This window comes from Cyprinodon tularosa, unplaced genomic scaffold, assembly GCF_016077235.1.
Source record: "Cyprinodon tularosa strain WSP-4 unplaced genomic scaffold, ASM1607723v1 ctg746, whole genome shotgun sequence".
Lineage (NCBI taxonomy): Eukaryota > Metazoa > Chordata > Actinopteri > Cyprinodontiformes > Cyprinodontidae > Cyprinodon > Cyprinodon tularosa.
Window position 1 is genome coordinate 101,729 of NW_024039503.1, and position 22,409 is coordinate 124,137.

Consider the following 22,409-nt stretch of genomic DNA (forward strand, 5'->3'; position numbering starts at 1 on the left):
GTTTTTTCTTTTACATATTTTGTTAAAAGGCCAAATAAGGACTTCAAACAAAAAAAAAAGTAATTTTCTGTTTTGTTTTATTATTTTTGGATCGGGCTTTAAAGGGTTAAAGGGAAAAAAGTGCATTGATCATAGTGAGCTCCATCGGTGCTTCAGAATAACAAATGAAATCAACTGGAATGGATTCGATGCGTTGGAGATCCCCCTTTGACCCTCAGCAAAGCTATATAAATTAAGGTATCGGTTTCAGAATTGGTCTTTAATGCAGAAGGTTTCAAAAGTGCAGGCAAAGCCTTTTCAGTATTTCACGTTTCAAGATTTATTCATCGATATTGAAGCAAAACAAAGCGGTCAAACCGTCTCAAGAAGTAAACATGGGTTCAAACTCTTGCAATGCAGGATTTGTTTGACAGAAGCTGTAGACTTTTGACCGGCAGAGATTTGTGATCCAGATCAGTGAACTGCTGCCTCTGAGCATCTTCAAAGACAGAGCTCAATAACAGTCAGAAAGGATCATATGTCTGTTATCCATCCATATTTAATGAGCCAACCGGCTGCAAGCGGAGCTAAGGCTCCCATACAGAGCCGCCAAACGAGGAGCTAGACCGTGAAGATGAACAGAGCGGGCCTTTATTTTAAATTGCCGCCATCGTCAACTGAGCCGCCTTCATATTTCATAATATTATAGAGGAAGACTTTGGGTTATGATTGAAGAAGCTGCATCATGCTGTGCACCCACAGCTGTCTGGATGCAGCATCCTGCATTATCCACAGAGCAGAGCCTTTGAAAACACCGGCTAATTACTCTTCCTCTTTGTTGTTTGGGCCTCATCTCCAGGAAGTAAACAGTGTAGCATATTTTTGCTGTGCTGGGTGAAGGAAAAAACTCTGGATAAATTACTCAGCCGCAGGTTATTTGGGTAAAAAAAAGAGTGCATATTTGGGTGGACCTGCTATTATTTCTTTGGTCCCAATTAATGAGCTGATATTCTGGCTAACCTTCCCTAATGAGGGCCAAGAATATTGGCTGCTAATTGTGTGTGGAAACAAAGCTGCTGTATTGAGCCCATTTCCCACTGATAGTGTGGACCTGTGCCAAGAGGAAGGAAGGGAGGAGGCGAGGTTGAGAAGGCGGAAAAAAAAAAGATCATAATCTGGACACATGAAATAAAACGTTTCTAATAAGAGTGTGAACAGGAAGTGATAATCAAGACGGTCTTGAAGTGTGTAATTACTAAAGTAGTCCTTTGATGTTGTGTAGTTTTATAGGAAAGAGGAATTGAAGGGAGGTTTGTTCATTATTTGGTAAGCTAAACTGAAAAAAATAATTGTTTCATGTTAGCAGGATAGGACATAAAACATTCACTGCAAAAAATGTAAATCTCAATAAGTCATTTTTTCTTAAATTAAGTGCATTTTTTTCTTGAATTAAGGAGGTAAGTGAGACACTTTGCCAATGGAACAAGACAATTTACATTTAAAATAAGAAAAAACTATTGCATTGTCTTATTTCAAGTGTATAATATCTATTTATCTTAATTTAAGAGTTAAAATACTCATTCCATTGGCAAATCATCTTATTTACCTACTCAAATTAAGGGTAAATACACTTACTTTTAGACTTATTTACTCATTTTTAGATCATTGCAGTGTTTGTGTTAAAGTAACTAAATATGATTAAGTAAATGCCAAAAACTGTGGCATTTTTTTTTTCAGTGTAAGGTCAAGTTTTGTGAATTGAAATAAAATTAATGGAATCCTGAAATGAAAATTTTAAAAAAAACTTCTTCATCAAATAAGGTTTTGAGAGGAACTTTGCGGTTTTCTCAAGTTTAATTTATCAAAATTACTTTTTTCAGATTGAGTTTTATAAACTTAATTCTTTTCACTGCAAAAACAGATATAAGAATAAGTCAAAATGTATTAAAATAAGATTATTTGCCGTTAATATAAGCAGGTAGATAACATGAACTGCCAATGGAATGAATATTTTAGACCCTAATATAAGATAATTGGATGTTAACATACGATAGCAGATTGACTTTTTTCTCATTTAACAGTCAATCATCGTGTTCCTTTAGTAAATTATCTTGCTTACCTACTAAAATCAAGAGAAAATACATTTACCTTAAGAAAAAGGAATTCAGTTCAGTTTTTGCATTGTTCAAATAAATTTTTCCACATTACATTCTCTTCACTTTTTTTTTTTTTGGGGGGGGGGGGGGGGGGGGGGGGCTTTCTTCTGGGGTTAAAAGCAAAGAAGCATTTCTATTGGCCTGCTGGAAGATGGCGGCAACATTTCTGTTGGTATATCTGCATAAAAATTGAGCATTTTTTTCGGGGTTGAAATGAGGAGAATGTGATCTGAAACACATAATAAAAAAATTTGGATATAATATCAGTGTAAAAAAATGGCACAATGGCAGCCCACTGCTCCCCAAGGGGATGTGTGAAATGCAAAGAGTGAATTTCTCTTATGTGAGCTCAATAAAGTTCATTATTCAATAATTATTAAAACATCTTCTTTGCTTCCAACAATAAAGGAAGAAAATTGACTCCATATTAGCGCATGAGGGTTTAATTCACTGAAATCAGTCGGAGTTTGAAAAAGGTTAAAATCTCTGCTAATCAACCCGTTCAGTCAGCCCAGCTGCTTCAGCAGAACCACCAGATCCAGTCTGGGTTTTACTCTGCCTTGCTAAACTTTTTACTACCTTTAAACCTTTTGTACATACAACTACATCAATATGATGCATGGTATGGATTATTCATAAACTCATTTAAATCTTTCTGCAGCATTTCGCATTTTGTTCAATGGAAAAAACTCGAAATCTAGATCTAGGTCATTTTTTTTTTAAATAAAATAAGTGCATTTATTCTTGGATTGAGGAGGTAAAAGACACATTTTGCCAAATGAACAAGAAAATATCCACTTAAAATAAGAATAGAAAACAATTACATTGTCTTATTTCAAGTGCATATTATCCAATTATCTTATTTTAAGAGTAAAAATACTCATTGCATTGGCAAACTATCTCATTTACCTACTCAAATTAAGGGTGAATACATTTAATTTAATACATTTTTACTTATTTCTCGATCAGCTTTATATAAAGATACTGACATTTTTGCTTATTTTTAAGCTCAGTCAGACTGGATAAACTAATTATTTTTTAAGCCCCTCCATTGTAGCTCTGGATTTCTGTTTAGGGCTGTCATCCTGCTGGAGGGTCTCCTGCAGCCTCCGACAGTTTTTCTTCCACCACCCTACTGTATTTAGCTCCATCCATCCTCCATTCAGCTCCCACCAGCTTTCCAGTCCCTGCATTCAGTCTGGATTTTCCACCAAACAAAGATATTGTTCTTTGAAAGAACTTTCTCTGGTATGGCTGCTGTAACTAAAAATTGATTGATGCACATTGCATACGAGAAAAAAATTCGACTTTACGATTTCTACATGCTACTAATTGTTAAAGCATGCCTCATTTCCAGTCCAGATCAGTTATTAATGCCTTTTTGATGCCACTGTTAATGGAATGCCTGGACTCCTGAAAGGATCAGGAATGTTTCAGAACAACAACAACAGGGATGTTTACGACGAGGCCTCTTTACCCTGCAGTAGTCATCGATGAAACGCAGCCGCTTCATGGCCACGTCTCGCACATGACTCCTCCGGAACAGGATTTTGCCTGAAGAGGTGAAAGGAAAAACGACAAAAACAAAGAGTCAAAACACGGGGAAAGGTGAAGGATAGGTACCTAGAATTTCTAAAAGTAGAATGGAAGGCAGATCTTTTAGTTATCAGGCTCCTCTCCTGTGGAACCAACTACCAGTTTTAGTCCATGAGGCAGACACCCTGTCTACTTTTAAGGCTAGGCTTAAAACTTTCATTTTTGATAAAGCTTATAGTTAGAGTGGCTCAGGTTATCCTTAGCGTTCTCTATAGTTATGCTGCTATAGGCTTACATCATTCTATCTCTATTCTCCCACTCTGCAGTCTGTTAGTTCAATCTCTAACGTTCTGCTCTCTGCTTTTTCCTCATAGTAGCTTCATCTGGTCTGTTCCTGTTTGGCTGTGACTCCATCCTGGAGAGAAATATCAGCTGTGATGCTGCCATCAACACCTTTGTTTATAGATTTGGAGATCGGCCTGTTTTTCAGTGTTGTCCTGTTTCTCTGACCGTGATTGGCTGCATGTGCTCTCTTGATCCTCTGACATGGGAGCTGGCTCTGAGTTCGTCTGCCTGGCTGTGTGTTTCCTGGATGGAGCCGCCTTTTACACTTACTTTTTGTATCTCTGCTTCTGTCTCCTTGAACCCCAGTCGGCCTCAGCAGATGGCCGCTCACACTGAGCCTGGTTCTGCTGGAGGTTTCTTTCTGTTAAAAGGGAGTTTTTCCTCTCCACTGTCGCTACAAGCATGCTTAGTGTGAGGGATTGCTGAAAAATCAATGAGCCGATGCAATGAACTGGTTTTCCTTAGATAGAAAACTTTGAATCAATTTGACTGTATGATCTGGTGAACTGTAAATTGCCTTGAGATGACATGTGTTGTGAATTGGCGCTATAGAAATAAACTGAACTGGATTGAATTGAATTGATAACTCAGGGAAAAGTTGGATGGTGTTTAGGGATAAAACAGAGGAAATAACAACAAGGAGACAAATGAAAGAAAACAACTGAAACATGAACTGACACTGAATTTAGGTTCATTTCTCAGCACAGCTAGGTGTAATTTTCAGAGATGCCAGCAGATGTCAGTAATTTGCAAATAAACAAATAAGATATAAAAAGCTCTTCTATGAATCATTTGTAGGGAAGTTTTATTTTAACAGAACAGTGATTACTGGCTTTATCATGGCATTCCTGTGTGCTTTGATTTGTAGGGACAAGAATCAGGTTTTTCACATTAATGGTACATTTTTAAAATAATTTCTATATCTGTCTGGTCATCTGGTCAACTAAAACAGCCCAGATTAAAGTAGTGTTCTCTATGTAAACTCAACATGCAGCTGACGTTTGGTTGGTTCTTCAGCACAAAGAAAGAAAACAGCAGCTCTAAGCTTTTTAGCAGAACAAACCAAATGAGGCAAATAGAGAAATCTCCAAAACCCCGGTCTGTACAGGATGTTGGTTACGTTCATAAACTCCAAGCTTCAAACCCTTTAGCACACAGACAGATTGTGCTCTAAACTTGGACAAGGCCACCTTAAAGCTTTCATTTTGTCTTTGCTTCCTGTTAAAATGAAAAAGCAAAGCGTGTCTAATGAGTTAAGGTCCCAAACAGATGGCAGGACATCCACAATGGATGGATTCTGGAAAAAAGGGCAGAATTTACCTTTCCCCATTATGTGTGTTTAGTCCACGATGTTCTGAAGTGTCAAACAAGCCCCAGACCATCACACCACCACCACCATGTTTGACAGTAGCATGATGCATTTCTTTCTAAAATAAAAACTGTACAAGTATCTTAAAAATTATCATATTTAGACGGTTTGAGATAAACACCAACCCATGACGCTGATGATAGTTTTACACCAGGTGTCTCATCAGCACACAGATATTTTCCATGAAGACTTGGAGATCATCATGTCTTGTTTTTGAAGAGAGCATTTATGTTGTTTTGGGTCGGTAAAGGTTTTGGCCTGGGAACTCCCTCATAGAGGCCTTTTTTTCCCAGTTTCTCTTTTCTTATTGTTGAATCTAGATGAGGCAGTGAGACCTGCAGGGCATTAGTTGGTGATCTGACTTCTTTTGAGGTCTTCCAGATGAGATGGACTCTAATTGTAGATAGTTTTGGTAGTGCAAGAGTTAACAATTGTATAGTAACACAAAGCCATGGAAATTGTTTTGGTAGACTACTTCTTTTTTTTTTTTTTTTTTTTTTACTTCTTTTCCCAGCCTATTAGATACAGTATCTATGACTTTCTATCAGTTCTTGGATTTCTTTAGATAGTTGAGTAAGTTTTTGTTTGTGAGACTTTTAACCTACTGCATGTTTTTAGACAGGAATTTTCAACCCTGCAAGTTAGAAAGAACTCAGCTAATAATGACGTTTGTTAAATTCAAACCATTGCATGGTGACCCAGGGCCAAGCTGCTTCTTATATTTATAAAGGAAATCATCATATGAACCCAGATGTGGTATTTATCCTTGTTATCTGAACATAAATGTATGACATCCAAGATCTCTCTACCTTTATTCTTCATAATAGCTTCACCTGACCTGGCAGCACCCAGGAGAAAAATATCAGCTGGGCTGTGGCCATTTAATACTTTTAATTATAGATGATAGAGTTGAGCCTGTTTTTCAGGGTTTAGTCCTGTTTCTCAAATAGACACAGTGGGCTTAGCTTTTACTGTGACTAGCTCGATGTGCTCTTTCATCCTCTTTAACATTAATACTGACTCAGATCTTGTCTGGTAAAATGTTTCTTTCCAAGACAGAGACACTTATGTAGCTAGTTTACTGCTACCTATTGTAACATTCCTTTTTTATGTCTGTTTCTGTCTCCTTGAACCCTAGTTGGCCTCAGCAGAAGGCAGCTCACACTTAGCTTGGTTCTGCTGGAGGACTCTTTCAGTTAAAAGGGAGTTTTTTCTCTCCACTGTGGCGGCATGCATGCTCACTGTGAGGAATTGCTGCTGAATCAGCAACACAATGCAACAGAATATCTACTGTTGATGCATGCTCACCTGCAAAGTCAATGACTGGATCAGATGCTATTCCTTAGATAGAAACTTTTAACCAATCTGACTGTCTGATCTGGTTGATTTTTCTCTATAAATTGCCTTGATATGACATGCATTGTTAATTGGTTTATAAATAAACTGAAGTGAATTGAATCCGTAGACCCAAAGATGGAATGAGGCTGTGTTAATATGCACCATGATTCATGTTCAAATTGAAATATTTTAATTCAATAACTTCTAAAACGAATTATGTGGATTGTTCATTTTCTATCCTAGATTTTCTCTTTTTCATCTTTGAATTGACACCAAGAAAATTCTGAATGCCAGCACTACTGCGATGGAGATTATTCTTCCTATAGAAAGGTTGTTAAAGTGAGATATTTCAGGGCTGTAACCTAATGGGCTCTTTCAATCGTTTCCAATTAGGGAGCCCATTAGGTGTCGCACAGCAAGGGCAGAGGAGTTTGACCTGAATTACAAGTTCACAGACGACTGGTGCTGTGTGCATCTTAGGACGGTGGCTTTACAGAAAACACAGAGCTTGTGTTTGTTTGTAGGAGGAGGAGGAAGATAGCTGGAGGTTAGATGGGAGATAGGGAGCGACTGGCCTTGACGCTGAGACTTTGCGGTGGCCACAGGGCTTAAATGCTTATGCATTTACAAAAATAAACGGCTGTAAATAGAAACAAGCCCGTTATTCTCTAGGCGTAAATGAATCTGCAGAGATCTGCAGCAGGATCTTCCATATAAAGTGGCATAAATCACTGCTGCTTCTGCACCGTGGGGGACTCACAAGCCTGAATGTCAGCTAGATAAGCAGTTGTCTATGTGACAAGGCTCAAATCAATACCAGCACACAGATACACACACAATCAAAATTCTTGCACAGAAACAATCTGAGTCATAGATTTGCGCACGTGTAAAAACATCTAAAATGAACATGTGATGGACATATGTGCATGCAAAACACAGCTGAGAAGGAGGAAGAGTCAGAGATACTGTCTCATCAGCAGCAATCATTATAAGCAGCTCAGTGTGACGTCCCAGGAGTGCCAGTCATGCATTTTTAATATGGGAGACAGTTCAGATCGCTGGAGCTGCAGAAGCAGGCTATTACCTGGGAGAAATGGGATGATCCTCTTCTTCGGATCTTTTTGCCCTCCCTCGATTGGGAACTTGTCAAGTAGCTGCATCTGTTGGGAAACAGACGGGAGGAAACAGCTTAGTGTCACGGCTGTTTAAAATCAAAATTTAAGGATTTATTTGCCTGCTTTGCTGAGCAAGAGATAACAGGATCAATTCCGTTATATTGACTCCAATCTCATATGTCATGTTGGAGCCAGGAGGCAATTAGCTTAGCACAAACATAGGGCATGGCTCCTTTCAAGCCCTGAAAATATGCCCAGAAGCACTTCCAAAGATCAATACCCGATATCCTGGATCTCATTTGCTTAATTTGAGAAATACGAAATAGAAAGAACCGTTTTACAGATTTTGCTTAGGGAAACGACAACCCTGCTAACATAGCATGCTAACATAGAGTAAAATAATCATTTTTAAATTGTTGTACTTATTGGAATAAACCACATTATAAACCACATTATTTTAATTCTTGTGTATATACAGTATATATATATATATATATATATATATATATATATATATATATATATATATATATATATATGTGTATATATATATATATATATATATATATATATATATATATATATATATATGTATATATATATATATATATATATATATATATATATATATATATAAAAATATATATATATATAAAAACTTCACGATGCCTATCTCGGGCAGTCAGACGGGGTACATCCTGGAAAATAAAATTTTCACAAACAATGAAAGTATTATTTCACAGATAAAAATGTCACTAGTTTTGTCTGTTTTTGCATGTCTTGAAATTTACCTGGCGGATGCAATACACCTGGCAGGCAAAAGGAACTGGTTTTCGGTTTCTGCTCAACATGCTTTACACTGTGTAAATCTACAGTTTGATTTAAACTCCTTTGGTTTTAGTTTTTTAGTTTTTAAAAACTTAAGTTGTTCAAAGCTACTTGGAATAATCGGAATGATTTAAATATGTCGAGAAATCATTGCGTTAAAAAAAAACGCAGAAAAATTTTAAGACTAATTGTTTGCTAAATGGGCAGATCAGATTTTTAAGGAGGAGGATAAGACTAACATGGAGGTGAGGTGTTAGTGATATAGTTCAGATAGATATGATAGGACACTAGAACAGTAGCATTTAACCCTTTATAGGGCAAGTTAGTGTTTTTAATCACTTGGTTGCTCAGTGAGGTCTAGAAGCACTAGATCTATATCCAGTCACTGCACATCTTATTTTGGCTTTTGACGAATTAGTTGAGCCCTTCAATTATATATTACCTACTATAAATTAAGTCAAATAAAATTACCAAGTTAAGGAAAAAAGGTTTTTAAAAAAAAAACTAATTGAAAAGTAAAGCAAAACAGTTAATCAGCCTAGTTAATGAGCTAAAAGTTTATAAACTAAAAATAAATAAAAGTGCCATTGTTGGGATCTGGAGATCTGCCACCTGTCTCCAGCAGGGTGCACTGTGGATCTCCTGGGATGGAGCCCTCCAGCACAGCTGACGTTCATCAGCCCATCAGGAGACCTGCCTATTTAAGCAGCTGCCAGACCTTCCTTCAACGCTGCAGTGTTGACCTTAGTTTGGTTAGCAACCTGAGCCTCTGTTACCAGAAAGAATCTTAGTCATCTCAAGTGAGAAACTGATTCTAATCCACCTCTGTCTTTGATCACAGGAAACCTGTCTCAAGTCTGAAGCTCTGGATGAGCTTAAACTGCCTGCCAGCCCTGGTGAGCCAAATCTGAAGATTCCAGTCTGGATTTCACCTGCTGCTCTCAGGGAAGAGCTGGAAACTGATCAAGGTCTGCCTTTCAAAGTCAGAAGCTAGACGCTGCTGCTGCTTGTGCACTCTGCTGAACCAACAGTCTCTGGACCAAACGGTTCCCTCTCTCACAAGTAAAGCCTGGACTTCTTCAAGGTAGACTCTGAAATATGTTAAAGACTCAATTAATCATCAGACTGCCTGGCTAATCAAACTGTCCATCTCTGCAGACATCACTGAACCCAACCCGGACCAGTACCTGATCCAGTTCTTGTCTTTGTGTCTGACATATTCAATAAACTCTGTTCAACTTTTACTCAGCCTCCGTTTGTGTTCTGCATGAGGGTTTAACCTAGAACCAATCATGACAGCCATGATCAGCATTAATGCTTCTAAGGTAACGGTTATATACCAAAAAAAATATTTTTCAAAGAATTTCTTATAGAAGCACCTTTGCTATTTTTCTTAATACATTCGGGCAAGTTGGCGTTTCTTGTTATTACGTTGACATTAATATTTGTCATCAAAATATCCATGTTATTTGAATGTTACAACAGTAATAAGGTAATAAAGGGTTAAAAGACTCATGAAATTTTATATTAAATTTATTCATCTCAAAGGATAATTTCTGTTCATTAAATTAAACTCTGCTGCCAGTGTTGGTAAAGTGGCATATTTATGAAAACCCTATAGATATATACTCTACATTTGGTAGCTGTGCAGCTTTAGCTCCCTTACCGTCCTACTGTACAAGCCAACATGTTTGTAGGACGAGAAGCTAAAAAGTGGAATCAGAAGGACATTTGTTTTTCATGATCATCAACATAAAATGTGAGATAATATTTAGGTGTTTCTTTTATAAGAATATATTTTTTATAAGAAAAAGTTTTCCAGAAAAACAAAACAGATCAGGAGAGTTACACTGGAAAAAAATCGAAATGTAGATAAGTTGTTTTTTCTTAAAATAAGTGTATTTGTTCTTGGATTTAGTAGGTAAAAGAGACATGTTGCCAATGGAACAAGACAATTTACACGTACAATAAGAAAACACAATTGCATTGTCTTGTTTCAGGTGCATTTTATCTAATTTTCTTATTTTAAGAGCAAAAATACTCATTCCATTGGCAAACTATCTAATTTAGCTACTCAAATTAAGCGTAAATACACTTAATTTAAGACATTTCTACTTATTTTTAGATTCTTTTTCCAGTGTATGCACTGCAAAAAACATCTAGAAATAAGTAAAAAATGTCTTAATTTAAGTGTATTTACCCTTAATTTGAGCAGGTAAATAAGATGATCTGCCAATGGAATTAGTATCTTTACACCTAAAATAAGATAATTAGATAATATACGCTTGAAATAAGACAAAGCGATTGTTTTTTTCTTATTTTAAATGTAAATTGTCTTGTTCCATTGGCAAAACTTCGCACTTACCTCCTCAATTCAAGAAAAAATGCACTTAATTTGAGCAAAAATGACTTATTTAGATTTCCTTTTTTTGCAGTGTGGATGCTGTTCGTAGGAGAGGGAGTTTCTCTATCCTCCAAACCCTTTAAAATGCAGATATAATTAAACTTGCTTTGCGGTTAATTGGAGCATCTCTGCACAAAGGTCTGCTTCTCTTTACAGGACAGTGTGTTTAAGTCAAAGCGCAAAAAAATTCTAGAAAATATCTGAAGCAAGCGATAAGGTAGAGACAGAAATAGCTCATGAGTTGATCCAGCATTATGTGCATCAGTTAATAAATCTAAAATAGCAGCAGTGAAGATGTACGGAGCTTCCTGAGGGGGTGGGCGGCCTTGGTAATCGGGATCTTAATGGTAATGGAAACGCTTAATCCCATGATAAAAAGAACCATCAAGTAATCACTGTGGTCAAATGCACTCAGAAAACCAGCTCCCATCTGATGCAACACATGAACAAATCCATCCGAGGATGATATTGGAGCATAATTCAGCCTACTTTCATGCACCACTAAAATGCATTTAGGTATAAAATGGTCAAAACGGTGTAATTTTTTACAAATAATATCTGCTTATAACAAGCATACCTGCTTTGTCTGAAAAAACAAAACAGATCAGGAAAGTTATGGATGCTACCGACAGGAGAGGGAGTTTGCAGATTTGATATAACAAATATACCTGCTTGTTATTCTCTAAATTCAGAATTCAACAAGCCAATTCAACCCCCTCAGTTTGGTGGAAAGTCAAACAGGTCAAACATTTTTAAAGGTGGAAGATAAAGTTGATAACACCTCCAAGGCTTTTTTTTTTATTATTATCAATGTAGTATTCACATATACAGCGACACTGAAAGCAAAAGTTCATCTGAGTTCATCCTGATGTTGTGGAGTTCACCATGCTGACAGAAGCAGACAGAAAAGTCTTCAGCATAGCATCCTGTATCTCCTTCCTGAAGGTAGCAGGGAGAACTCCTTCATAAAAAGACTCTTCTTTGGAAATCGACTGTCAACATCAAAAAGCTCATCCTGAGATGCAGAATAAAGAAAAGGTAAATTAAAAACTAACTCAATAAAATAGAAATTAAACATTCTCATAAAAACAGAATCTACAATAAAAACACAAAGCTTTTGGTAAAAGTGCATACACTTATGGGATTTATTTGGGCTCTGCAACTCAAAGCTCAATTTGTCATTATACCGACCCCCGGAGTTCTTATTCTATAGCACGGGATCAGCATTTTCATTATTGATCGTTGCTGATGAGATCCTTACAGGCCTTTTATCAATGTCTATTCACATTACTTCTTTATGCTTAGAAAGGACCTTTGCACCAGTGGAAAAAGTCAGACATTACCAGGCCATGTAATGTGGTGTCCAATGTGATGGCTTCCGCTTGATATTTTGGTATGTTGGTGAAGATTCTCAGTCATCCAGGTCAGTGTCATTCCAAAAAAGTAAAAAAAAAAAATCCAATGAACTTTGTTTCCAAGTTTGAAGACGTTTCTCTTCCCATCCAGGAAGCTTTTTCAATTCAAAATGTCAAGAATAGTGTTAAGTTTGAGGCCTTATAGAGTTGACCAAAACAATGCCTTGTTTTGGCTTAGAAAAGATGCAAATTGAACGTAATGAATGGGTCTGCCCCTTTTTTGGGTTCTTTTTTAGCCTGTCTATGTCTTTGAAAGGGGGTCGTTAAAGGTTATTGTTGGTGCTCTTTTCCCCTGTAATAAGGTTGGGGTTGCAATGATAGCAGGAAGGAATCTATAAAACATCATTCTATCTGATCCACTGTGTCTTCAGATTTAAAAAGCTCATTAAACCAGAAATTAAACCTATATCATTGGATATCAGTTTTATTTTCATGGCTGTTCTTGACAGCAACTCAAAACAGAGGAAAAGGCAATAAAATTAACTGGTTCAAATCTATGTTTAAAGGCGACCACATTGAATCCTCCACATAAAATATGGATCTCCTTTTAAAACGTTCTTAACCAGGGAGTTTAAGGCTGCAAGACAAAAATCATTCCGTGATTTTGCTCCAAAAGGGACATTTTTTGAGTCTTTCTACAAACGACAGACCTTGTTCCAGTGTTTTCACAGGTCTGCCTAAAAAGTGGATCAGACAGCTACAGCTGATCCAGAACGCTGCTGCCCGTGTCCTCACTAAGACTCAGAAAGTAGAGCACATCACCCCAGATCTAAAGTCCTAGAGAATAGATTTTTAAAATACTTCTGTTAGTTTATAAATCTCTGAATGGCCTACCACCTAAATACATCACAGACTTGCTATCAGTGTATCAACCCTCCAGACCACTCAGGTCTTCTGGCTCCAGCCTGCTCTGCATACCTAGAACCAGAACTAAACATGGAGAAGCAGCATTTAGTTCCTATGCTCCACTTATCTGGAACAACCTTCCAGAAAACTGTAAAAGTGCGGAAAGCCTGAGTTCCTTTAAATCAAGACTAAAAACACATTTGTTTAGGATTGCCTTTGGCTGTTCTAGTTAAACAGTTCAACTAAAACATATTTTCTTTAGTCCAACTGTTTTTAATATTCTTTTTTGTTTCTGCATTTTTTTAAATCTATTTATTTAATTTTTTTCCTACTTGCTTTGATTCTGTTTTATCTTCCTGTATTTTAATCATGTAAAGCACTTTGCCTTGTCTTTGTACTGAATTGTGCTATACAAATAAATTTGCCTTGCCTTGTTCCACTTAATGGGAGACCGAAAGATAAAACAGAAAATATCTGCCAGCTGAATAACACAATTTTTCAGAATACATCCTCTGATACCACCAGGTCCAGGTTTTTCTTTTCTCTTTTCTTTTCTTTGACCCTCCAGAGATTTAACACTATGTTTTCAGCAATAGTAAAATTGTTTGGTTGCATGATTAGCATTTGTTCAAAGATATCTTTAATAAAATTGTAAATATACACAGCAAAAATTATCTATAAATAAACATTTTTTAAATTAAGTGTATTTACCCTTAATTTGAGCAGGTTAATAAGATGATCTGCCAATGGAATGAGTATTTTTACACTAAAAGTAATATAATTAGATAATATGCTCTAGAAAAAAGACAATCCAAGCGTTTTTTTTTTTTTTTTTAAATGTAAATTGTCTTGTTCCATTGGCAAAGAGTCTTACCTCCTCAATTCAAGAACAAATTAAGTTATTTTAAGAAAAAAAATGACTTATTGAGATTTCAGATCAGCTCAGTTTGTTAATTCAGGCAGATGATCTGCTTTTCCATCAGACTCCTTTCCATGCGGTTTAAGTCCATCTTCACATGTTCAGTTATTGATTCACATTCTCCTTAATAAAGCAGGTCAATGTTTCGAATTGAGATAAATACATCTGTTTTTGTTTTTTTATTGGTTTAATAATTACTAAATGTATAATTTCCCCATTTAAATCCACAAAGTTATTCTTGAAAACATTCCAGTCAAGTGCAAGAAATGCAGCCTTGAAGGCACCAATCAACCTTTCTTCTGTCCTTGTCCTCAGCAGGAATGATTTATAAGGAGAAATGAGATAAACACCATTCTGGGCTCCATCTGAACACATTATATTATAGCTTCTAGCTGCCATTTAACAGTAAGAACTGGGTGGGAAAGAGCCTGCAGACTGCCTTCCTAAACTCATGAGACATTATATGACAGAAATGGACATAAACCACTAGAAGAAAAATCCAAAACTACACAAAATGAAAGCTTTATAAACGTAACTTAAGTGATTTTATACCTAAATCCTATGAAGGTGTGTACATTAGCATGTATTATGTGTTGTTTTGCTATTTTACGATATTTCAAAAGTTGGGCTGTGCTTATACTTCAGGTCATGCAAAGGATTGTGGGATTCTTGATCGATCAATCAATCTTTATTTTCAACTACAATTTGCATCGTAATCGAGATTTTAGTTTCAGTACAAACCGTGCTTCACATACATCGCAGCTACTGACGTCTGAAGCTCCATAGGCTAAAGGAACTATGATAGGAAGCATCCAGCTTCCTTTTCCTTCCTCCTTTATTACTGCCAGCGCTATTCAGATTGTGGTCACCATGGCGACCGCTGACACAATGCTTTGCTGTTTACGGATTGAGCCCTTGGTCCAACAGACCGAGAGAAGGTCTGCCAAGGGATTTGTATTTCCCCCCTAATTGCTCCCAAACAGAGCTCGAACATTTGGAATGGTGAGGCGAGGGGATCCCGAGAGAGAACACACCGCAGACCTCCTAGTGATAAATCTGAGTACGAGTCGAGGAGGAGGAGGATAACAGCTAGAGTTTCTCCTGCATGTGTGGGCGGATGGAAGTCCTAACGGGAGAACATGGCAGTGTGTCTGAATGTGATGGCTGTGGGCTGTTAGAGACTCCAGGGAACCAACGTGTGAGCAAACAGCCTGGGGGTGGAGGGAGGGGAGGATGTTTGGGAATATCAGGACCTGCTCCATCTTTACCCGGCTCTTTCCCAGAACACCTGTCTGTTTGTTTCTGGGTTTCGCCGTGTGACACATAAAGGCAGAGGTTCGTTATGCCAATCTGGTCACAATCTGGACTAACGGCGTGAGAAAACTTCAATCTCTCTGGTTTGTGCACCTTTTTCGAAACATGAGGAGAGAGCAAACTGAGACAGAATAAGAATCTTAATTCATCCAGAAAAAAGAAAAAGAGCTCAGACTTGGACCCACTTGACTTTCCCTCTTACATGCAGGAACTGTAATGGCCCACTTGGATCAGGGTCGCCCCATTGTTTAAAAAAAGACTCTATCCTGTGGGTGATGACAGATTCCTGGCAGGAGAAAGAGCTAAGAGCCGCCTGGAACTGTGGGATCAGTACGACAGAGGGTAGAGAGAACAGGTGGGACAGTAAGGATCGGATAACACAGCCTGGAACTGGTCGGCTCCTCAGCGGGCCTGTTTCCAGGCGGCTCAGCCCCCCCCCCTTTTCACTACTTTAATTTGTTAATGCCAAAAACACATCTTTAGGTCCAGATGGCCGTGTCTGTACTGCTGAGACAAAGCAAAAAGGAACAAAATTAATAATAAAAACAAACGTTTATGCCAAAGCTTTGCTCTACTTCTCAGACTTCACTGTCTCCTTGGTAACCAGCTCAGGGAGACCGTGAAGAAGAGTTGTGAAGCGACGTGATTGGATGGAGCTTCGCAGCCCTGGACCAACAGTGGAAACGTTGGGAGTCAGAATAGGATGTTTTTTCTTTTCTCCATGCTTTCAGAGCGAGCGCAGGTTACAATGACGTAACGTTAGCTCCATTGTCCCATTTACACTCAGGCTGCTCCGTAAAGCTGGAATATTATCAAGATTTTACACATACAGCTCTCTCTGCTTTAAAAACAGCAGTTGACTGGAAAAATTATCTAGAAATAAGTAAAAATTCAACCATTAATTTGAGCAGGTAAATGAAAGGATTTGCCAATTGGATGAGTATTTTTACTCTTTAAATAAGATGTTTAGACAAAATGCACTTCAAATAACACAATGCATGTGTGTTTTCTTATTTTAAATGTAAATTGTCTTGTTCCATTTGCAAAATGTCTTACCTTCTCAATTCAAGAACAAATGCACTTATTTTAAGAAAAAAATTACTTATCTAGATTTAGATTTTTTTTTTCCAGTGCTCACACTGGAAAAAAGATCTAGAAATAAGTAAAAATTTCTCAAATTAAGTGGATTTACCCTTAATTTGAGTAGGTAAATCAGATGATTTGCCAATTGAATGAGTATATTTACTCTTAAAATAAGGTATTTAGATTAAATGCACTTGAAATAAGACAATGTAATTGTATTTTCTTATTTTAAATGTAAATTCTCTTGTTTCATTGGCAAAATATGTCTTTTACCTTCTAAATTCAAGAACAAATGCACTTATTTTAAGAAAAAAATGACTTATCTAGATTTAGATTTTTTCCAGTGCAGTGCATGAAACGAACATCAATACAGTTAAAACATTTACCAAACTACAGCTAACACCTAATAATTGAACATGCATTTGCTTACAGCTACAAATTTGATAGTATTTGGGGAGAAAGACCCTATGAAAATCTCAGAATCTGCTCATGACACCTTATGAAACCTGCATCATCTTCTCCATGCAAATATTACTGATCCACCAACTTTTTAAATGAACGTCAGCATCTGATTTGTGGCTCCAGTCAATGCTGGTAGTAAACACTGAGAAACTAGTTAGAAACATCATGAGACAAGTTGCAGAAACACTTATATCATCTGAATAAATATTTGGATGTACAACATGTACAATGTACAATAAATCTTACAATTCATACATATTTCTACAATATAGAAAACAATAAGTAAAAATGTCTTAAAATCAATGTACAGTATTTATCTTAAATCTGTGCAGGTAAAAACGATGATCTGCCTATGGAATGAGTAGTCTTACCCTTAAAATAATAAAATAACCTTTTAATTTTTTTTTAACAATATATGTTAAAAATATATTTCTTTTGTCAAGCTGTCTTAAATAACTGCTCAAATCGAGGGAAAATACAATTAACATAAGAAAATTTGACTTAGACTGAAATATTTGCTGCGTTTTCCTCATTTTGGTCCAAACATCTCTTTTGACAACTGGGGCAAGGAGCTTAAACACATCAGAAGGTCAAAAGTTGAGCATCGTGCAAAATCCAATGAAACTGGTTTGAAAAGGGCTGCATGAACCCAATGTGGCCACATAAGAGCTTTTTTTTGTTTTTTAGAAAGCCTGCAGACATTTTGGAAAGAAAAGATGAGGAACAGAGGATTTTAACATTCAGCTAAAAGTAATAAAGAAGAAATGACTATTGTTTTTTTTTTTTTTTTTTTTTTTTTTTTTTTTTTTTTTTTTTTACAGTGTCCTGTCTGGCAAGGTGGCAATAAGAATAATTGTCTTGATGCCAAAAGGAGCCCAACAGATTTTACTTTCACAAGTGTAGCGGTATCGCAATTGCCATACCGCTCCACTTGTTTCATGTATATAAATTGCTTTATTATAATTATGCAGGGAGTTTTACAGTTCATATGGACACTGCAATGTAAGTAGAGCAGAAAAACAGAAGAAGAAGAAGGAAAAAGAAAAAGAAAAAAACAGGACAAAAGATGAAAGAAAGAGGAGATAGGAAGGAGACAATGACAAAACATTTTCAGTCTGCTTCAACACCTGTAATGAGATGGAGAAAAAAAAAAAAAAAAAAATAGAAAAAAGAACAGCACAACCAAAAAACATGGTACGAGATATACAATAAAGCAAACACCTTGAAACTATCACTAAAGTAATATTATTAAGTCTGACATGTACTCTGTGTTACCTGAAGATATGAATGTGGGGTTTCTGTTTGGAAGTGAATCTCTAAGTACCTGAAGCCTAGCACCTGTAGTTGTTTGTGAGGGTGAACTTGTGCATGTAAAGTTTTAACCATAGAAAAAAAATGCTCAATAGTGGTTGTGGAGAGCCGGAGAGGCACACCCCCCAGAGCACTGAGTCCAGCGCCGGGAGACCCAAAGCCCCAGGCGCCCAAGGGGACCCCAGAAGCGAAGGCACCAAGGCGGGGCCAGCCCCGGAAATCAGACCCCACCAAGGCAGGAGGAGAGACAGCCACGAGGAAGCCCCCCAGCCACCGCCATGCCGGCGCCGGCCACCCCGAAGTAGTGCCGGGCGCCGAACACCAGCCCCCCCACGGCGCCGACCGAAACGCCCCAGCCCCACAGAGCACCGAAACACGCCCCGCCCCCCTGCACCAAGCCCCGGCGACCGGCCGCAACACCCACCGCGACCGCACCACCCAGGAAAACACTAAGACGGCCCCGCCCCCGGCCGGGGCCCATGCGCATCCGCCGCGAACCGGCCACGAGCGCCGCGGGACCCCCCCCAAAACGCCCCCCCGGCCAAAAGCGCAGCCCCACCCCACCAAGACCGATGCCAACAGCGCGCAACGAAACACACCGCGCACAGAATCAGCCCGAGAGCAGAAAAGCCGCCCGGCGCAAAACCGCAAGAGGAGCAGACCGCAGCCGGCGCAACCACCCCCCCCAGCAGCCCGAGGGGCAGCACAAAGCCAGAGCGGAGCGAACCGCGCCGCCCCCCCACCGGACGATGCCAAAGCAGCCCAGCCACGTCCGCCACCCCCCCCCGCAGCCCGCACCAGGCCCCGACACGCGGCCAGAGCAGCTCCGCCGCCCCGGCCCCCCACCACGCGCCGGTCATAGCCACCCCAGGCCCACACCCGCCCCGCAGCCCCACCCGCCGCGATCAGTGGGAACAGAGCAGCCCCGCCATGCCTCCAGGAGGGAAAACCCACCCGAATACCCAGCCAGCGCAGCCAGCCCGCCCAGACCGGCCCCCCAACACTACCCCCCGCCGGAGCCGCCCGGACCCCCACACACCAGCGGCGCGCCGCCAGCAGGACCCCCACCCAGCAGGCCCGCCTGCCCCCCCGAGAAAACAGACATGCCAAACCCCCCAAAGAAAAAAAGAGAAAAAAAAAAAAAAAAAAAAAAAAAAAAAAAAAGGGGCCCCCACAATGCGACAGCGGACACCAGACAGACACCGACCCGCCCGCAACCGCTCCCCCCCACCGAGGAAGAGAAAAAAAAAAAAAAAAAGAAAAAAAAATAACAAATAAATAGGTAAATAAATAAATTAATTAATAATTACAATTAAAATAAATAGGCAAGAGGAGAAGTGCGAGCGGAAAAACCGGAGCCCAAAACAGGACCCAAGACCCGCACCCCACCATGCCGCGCAGCTCCCCCCCTCCCCGAACCGATACCACAGAACCGGCATAGGAAAGAAACACCGCCCAGGAACCGGCATCGTAGCGAAGGCACCGGCACCGACCCCGAAAATCCCCGAACAACACCCAGCCCCACCCCGAAGCGGAAATGACTATTGTTAATGACCCCCACAGATCATTAGAGCTTAGTCACGGCAACATGGAACATGAACATGAAGAAGAACAAGTCCTTCTTCTGCTATGAATAGTAGGTCTATAAAAGGAGCTGTGAGAGTCGTTTGGCCTAAACCCGTGGGGGGGGGATGCCACGGCAGTCTGTTTATGAGGGCCGAGAAGCCGCTTCCTGTTGTGGGTCATGTGACTGTAAAGGCTGATTTTATTGGAAAGAAACACAAACACACTGAACTGTAACTCCGGAGGAACTCATGACCGGCATGACGAGGCGAGCATGTGATCTTCTCAGACGTGTTCCGAGTGGTGAGAAACAAGCCCAGCATGCTGCCCCTGGCTCTACTCAGGGTGTGACATGATAAAATTGCTGCTCCTGGTGCATCTTTAAGCTGATATCTCACTAATGAAGCCAATCTGGCTTCTGTTTATGGTGAAATCTGGTTTACTTCCTTTACTTTAAAGCCCAGATCCTTCTAAATGTTTCCAGGGAAGAAAACCTAAACAGATCTGCACTTACAAAGAGTTCTTCTATTCCTAAATGGAGCATGTGAGTGAATTCTGAACATGCATGAGCACCCGGCAGAATTTAGTTTCTGCAAGAAAGATGTCTGAAGATAGCTTTGAATGTTGAGGGGAAGCGTTCTTTTCCATCCAGAGTCATCCACAGTTGATGCCTCTAAATATAAACTGGCACCCTGGCACCAGATCTGATCAGCTTTGTGCCCAGGGATGGCACGTTATTTCAGGAAGGAACCTGATAGCCTGATAAGCTGCATTCTTTCCTGCAGATGAAACATGAGTTGGTGGCGCATTGGATTGTGTAGCTCAGAGAATCAGAGTTGGGTTTCTGAATATGTCAACGCTGTGCGGTGCTGCGCCCCAGATTGTGAGTCACGGCGCCCAGGTTTTCAATAAGACAACAGGTGCAGGGATTTGGTGACTTCTGGTTGTCTGCAGTTGGTCTTTTGTTGCTGTGAGGCCTTCACTATTGTTGTAAGTTTACATTTTTCGACTTTTCAATTGAAATTCTGCTTTTTCTGACAAAGAATTTTTTTGTTTACAGAAGTAATATCAGACTAAAGTAAAAGGAAGTAATTAGTACTGTATAATTGGCAGAAAGTTCATAAAGATTTTAACCAAGATTTTAACTTTAATCATAGATCTATGGAGTGAAATCTGTTCCAATATTGTTGCAAGCAAATAACATTTATTGTAATTGGCAAATAACAAAAGCAATCAAGAAATTAATCTCTCAAAACTTTCTTAATCAAATAGTTTTCAGAATATCATTGCTGTTCTTCTAGATTTTACTTAAAAAAAGGTTTTAAAATTTTTTTTCATATCTTATTTTTTCTCGTTTTTTTTTTTTTTTATGAAATAATGTTTACAGATCAAACTATCTTTCAGATTGTGTTTAGGAAATGCATACTCTTCAAATTTCGATTCACTGATCACCTTCTCTTCACCTCTGGATTGAGGAGTAAAGACATATTTCTATTGTGCTGGTTGGATGTTAGCAACAACATTGCATTAGTCAATATGTGCGTCAAAGGCAAATGTTTGTAATAGATTTGAAGTAAACATAACGTGATATGTGAAATGCAATTTGTAAAACTCAATCTGAAAAACAGATATCTAGAAAAATAACATTTATAAAAATTTAAGTTTGAAAAAATTAAATATTACAAATATTGATTAGGAAAAAAAATCTAAGACGGTAAATTCCTTCCAAAACATTTTTTTTTATTATGAAGTGATACCGATTGATATCAGTTTAATTTCTGTTCCATTTAGCTTTTTAAATCTGAACACACAGTTGATCAGAGAAAATGCTGTTTTATTTGAGTTCATGCTCTCTTTAACCCTCTACTCCCAAAGATTTAGTCCTTCACAACTTTTAGTAATTTTATTCCAAAATAATTCCCAAAAAGTTCAAAAACAATCCACTGGACTTTGTTTCCAAGTTTGAAGACGTTTCGCTTCCCATCCAGCTTTTTCAATTCAAAATGTCAGAAATAGCGTTGAGTCAGAGGCTTTATACAGCAGCCCAGCAAAGCCTGGTTTTGGCTTAGAAAATATGCTAATTGAACCGGGTCAACCACTATGGAATGGGGGTCGTTTGGCTGCTTTGCTAGCCTGCAATACCCGATACCTGTCTATAGCTCTGAAAGGGGGATCGTTAAAGGGAATTGTTGGCCTAGCTGAAGAGACGAGGTCTTCTAGTCCCCTGTAAGGGGGTTGGGGTCACGATGATAGCAGGAAGGTGTGGAGTAAAAAAATGTTGATATGTCTGTTCTTAGCCTCAAAGGCTCCAAACGAAGGTCAAAGATAAGAATCAGTTCACACAGTATCCTTCATGTCTTGAAGGGAAGGACTGCTGTTTTGAGAAGATCCATCTGGCCAGTGAAAGATATATTAACCTAACAGTG

The 22,409-nt window shown here is 38.8% G+C and overlaps 1 protein-coding gene across 4 annotated transcripts in view; it reads right to left on the reverse strand.

The window, feature by feature from the left end:
- sh3pxd2aa (SH3 and PX domains 2Aa) overlaps positions 1-22,409 on the reverse strand; it is a 169,166-nt gene that overhangs the window by 92,411 nt on the left and 54,346 nt on the right. For all 4 annotated transcript variants that reach the window (XM_038269978.1, XM_038269977.1, XM_038269976.1 and 1 more), the window contains exons 3-4: positions 7,808-7,883; positions 3,613-3,689 (exon numbers count right to left, since the gene is read on the reverse strand). In XM_038269978.1, coding sequence (XP_038125906.1) covers positions 3,613-3,689; positions 7,808-7,883 — 153 coding nt within the window. The remainder of the gene's footprint in view (positions 1-3,612; positions 3,690-7,807; positions 7,884-22,409) is intronic.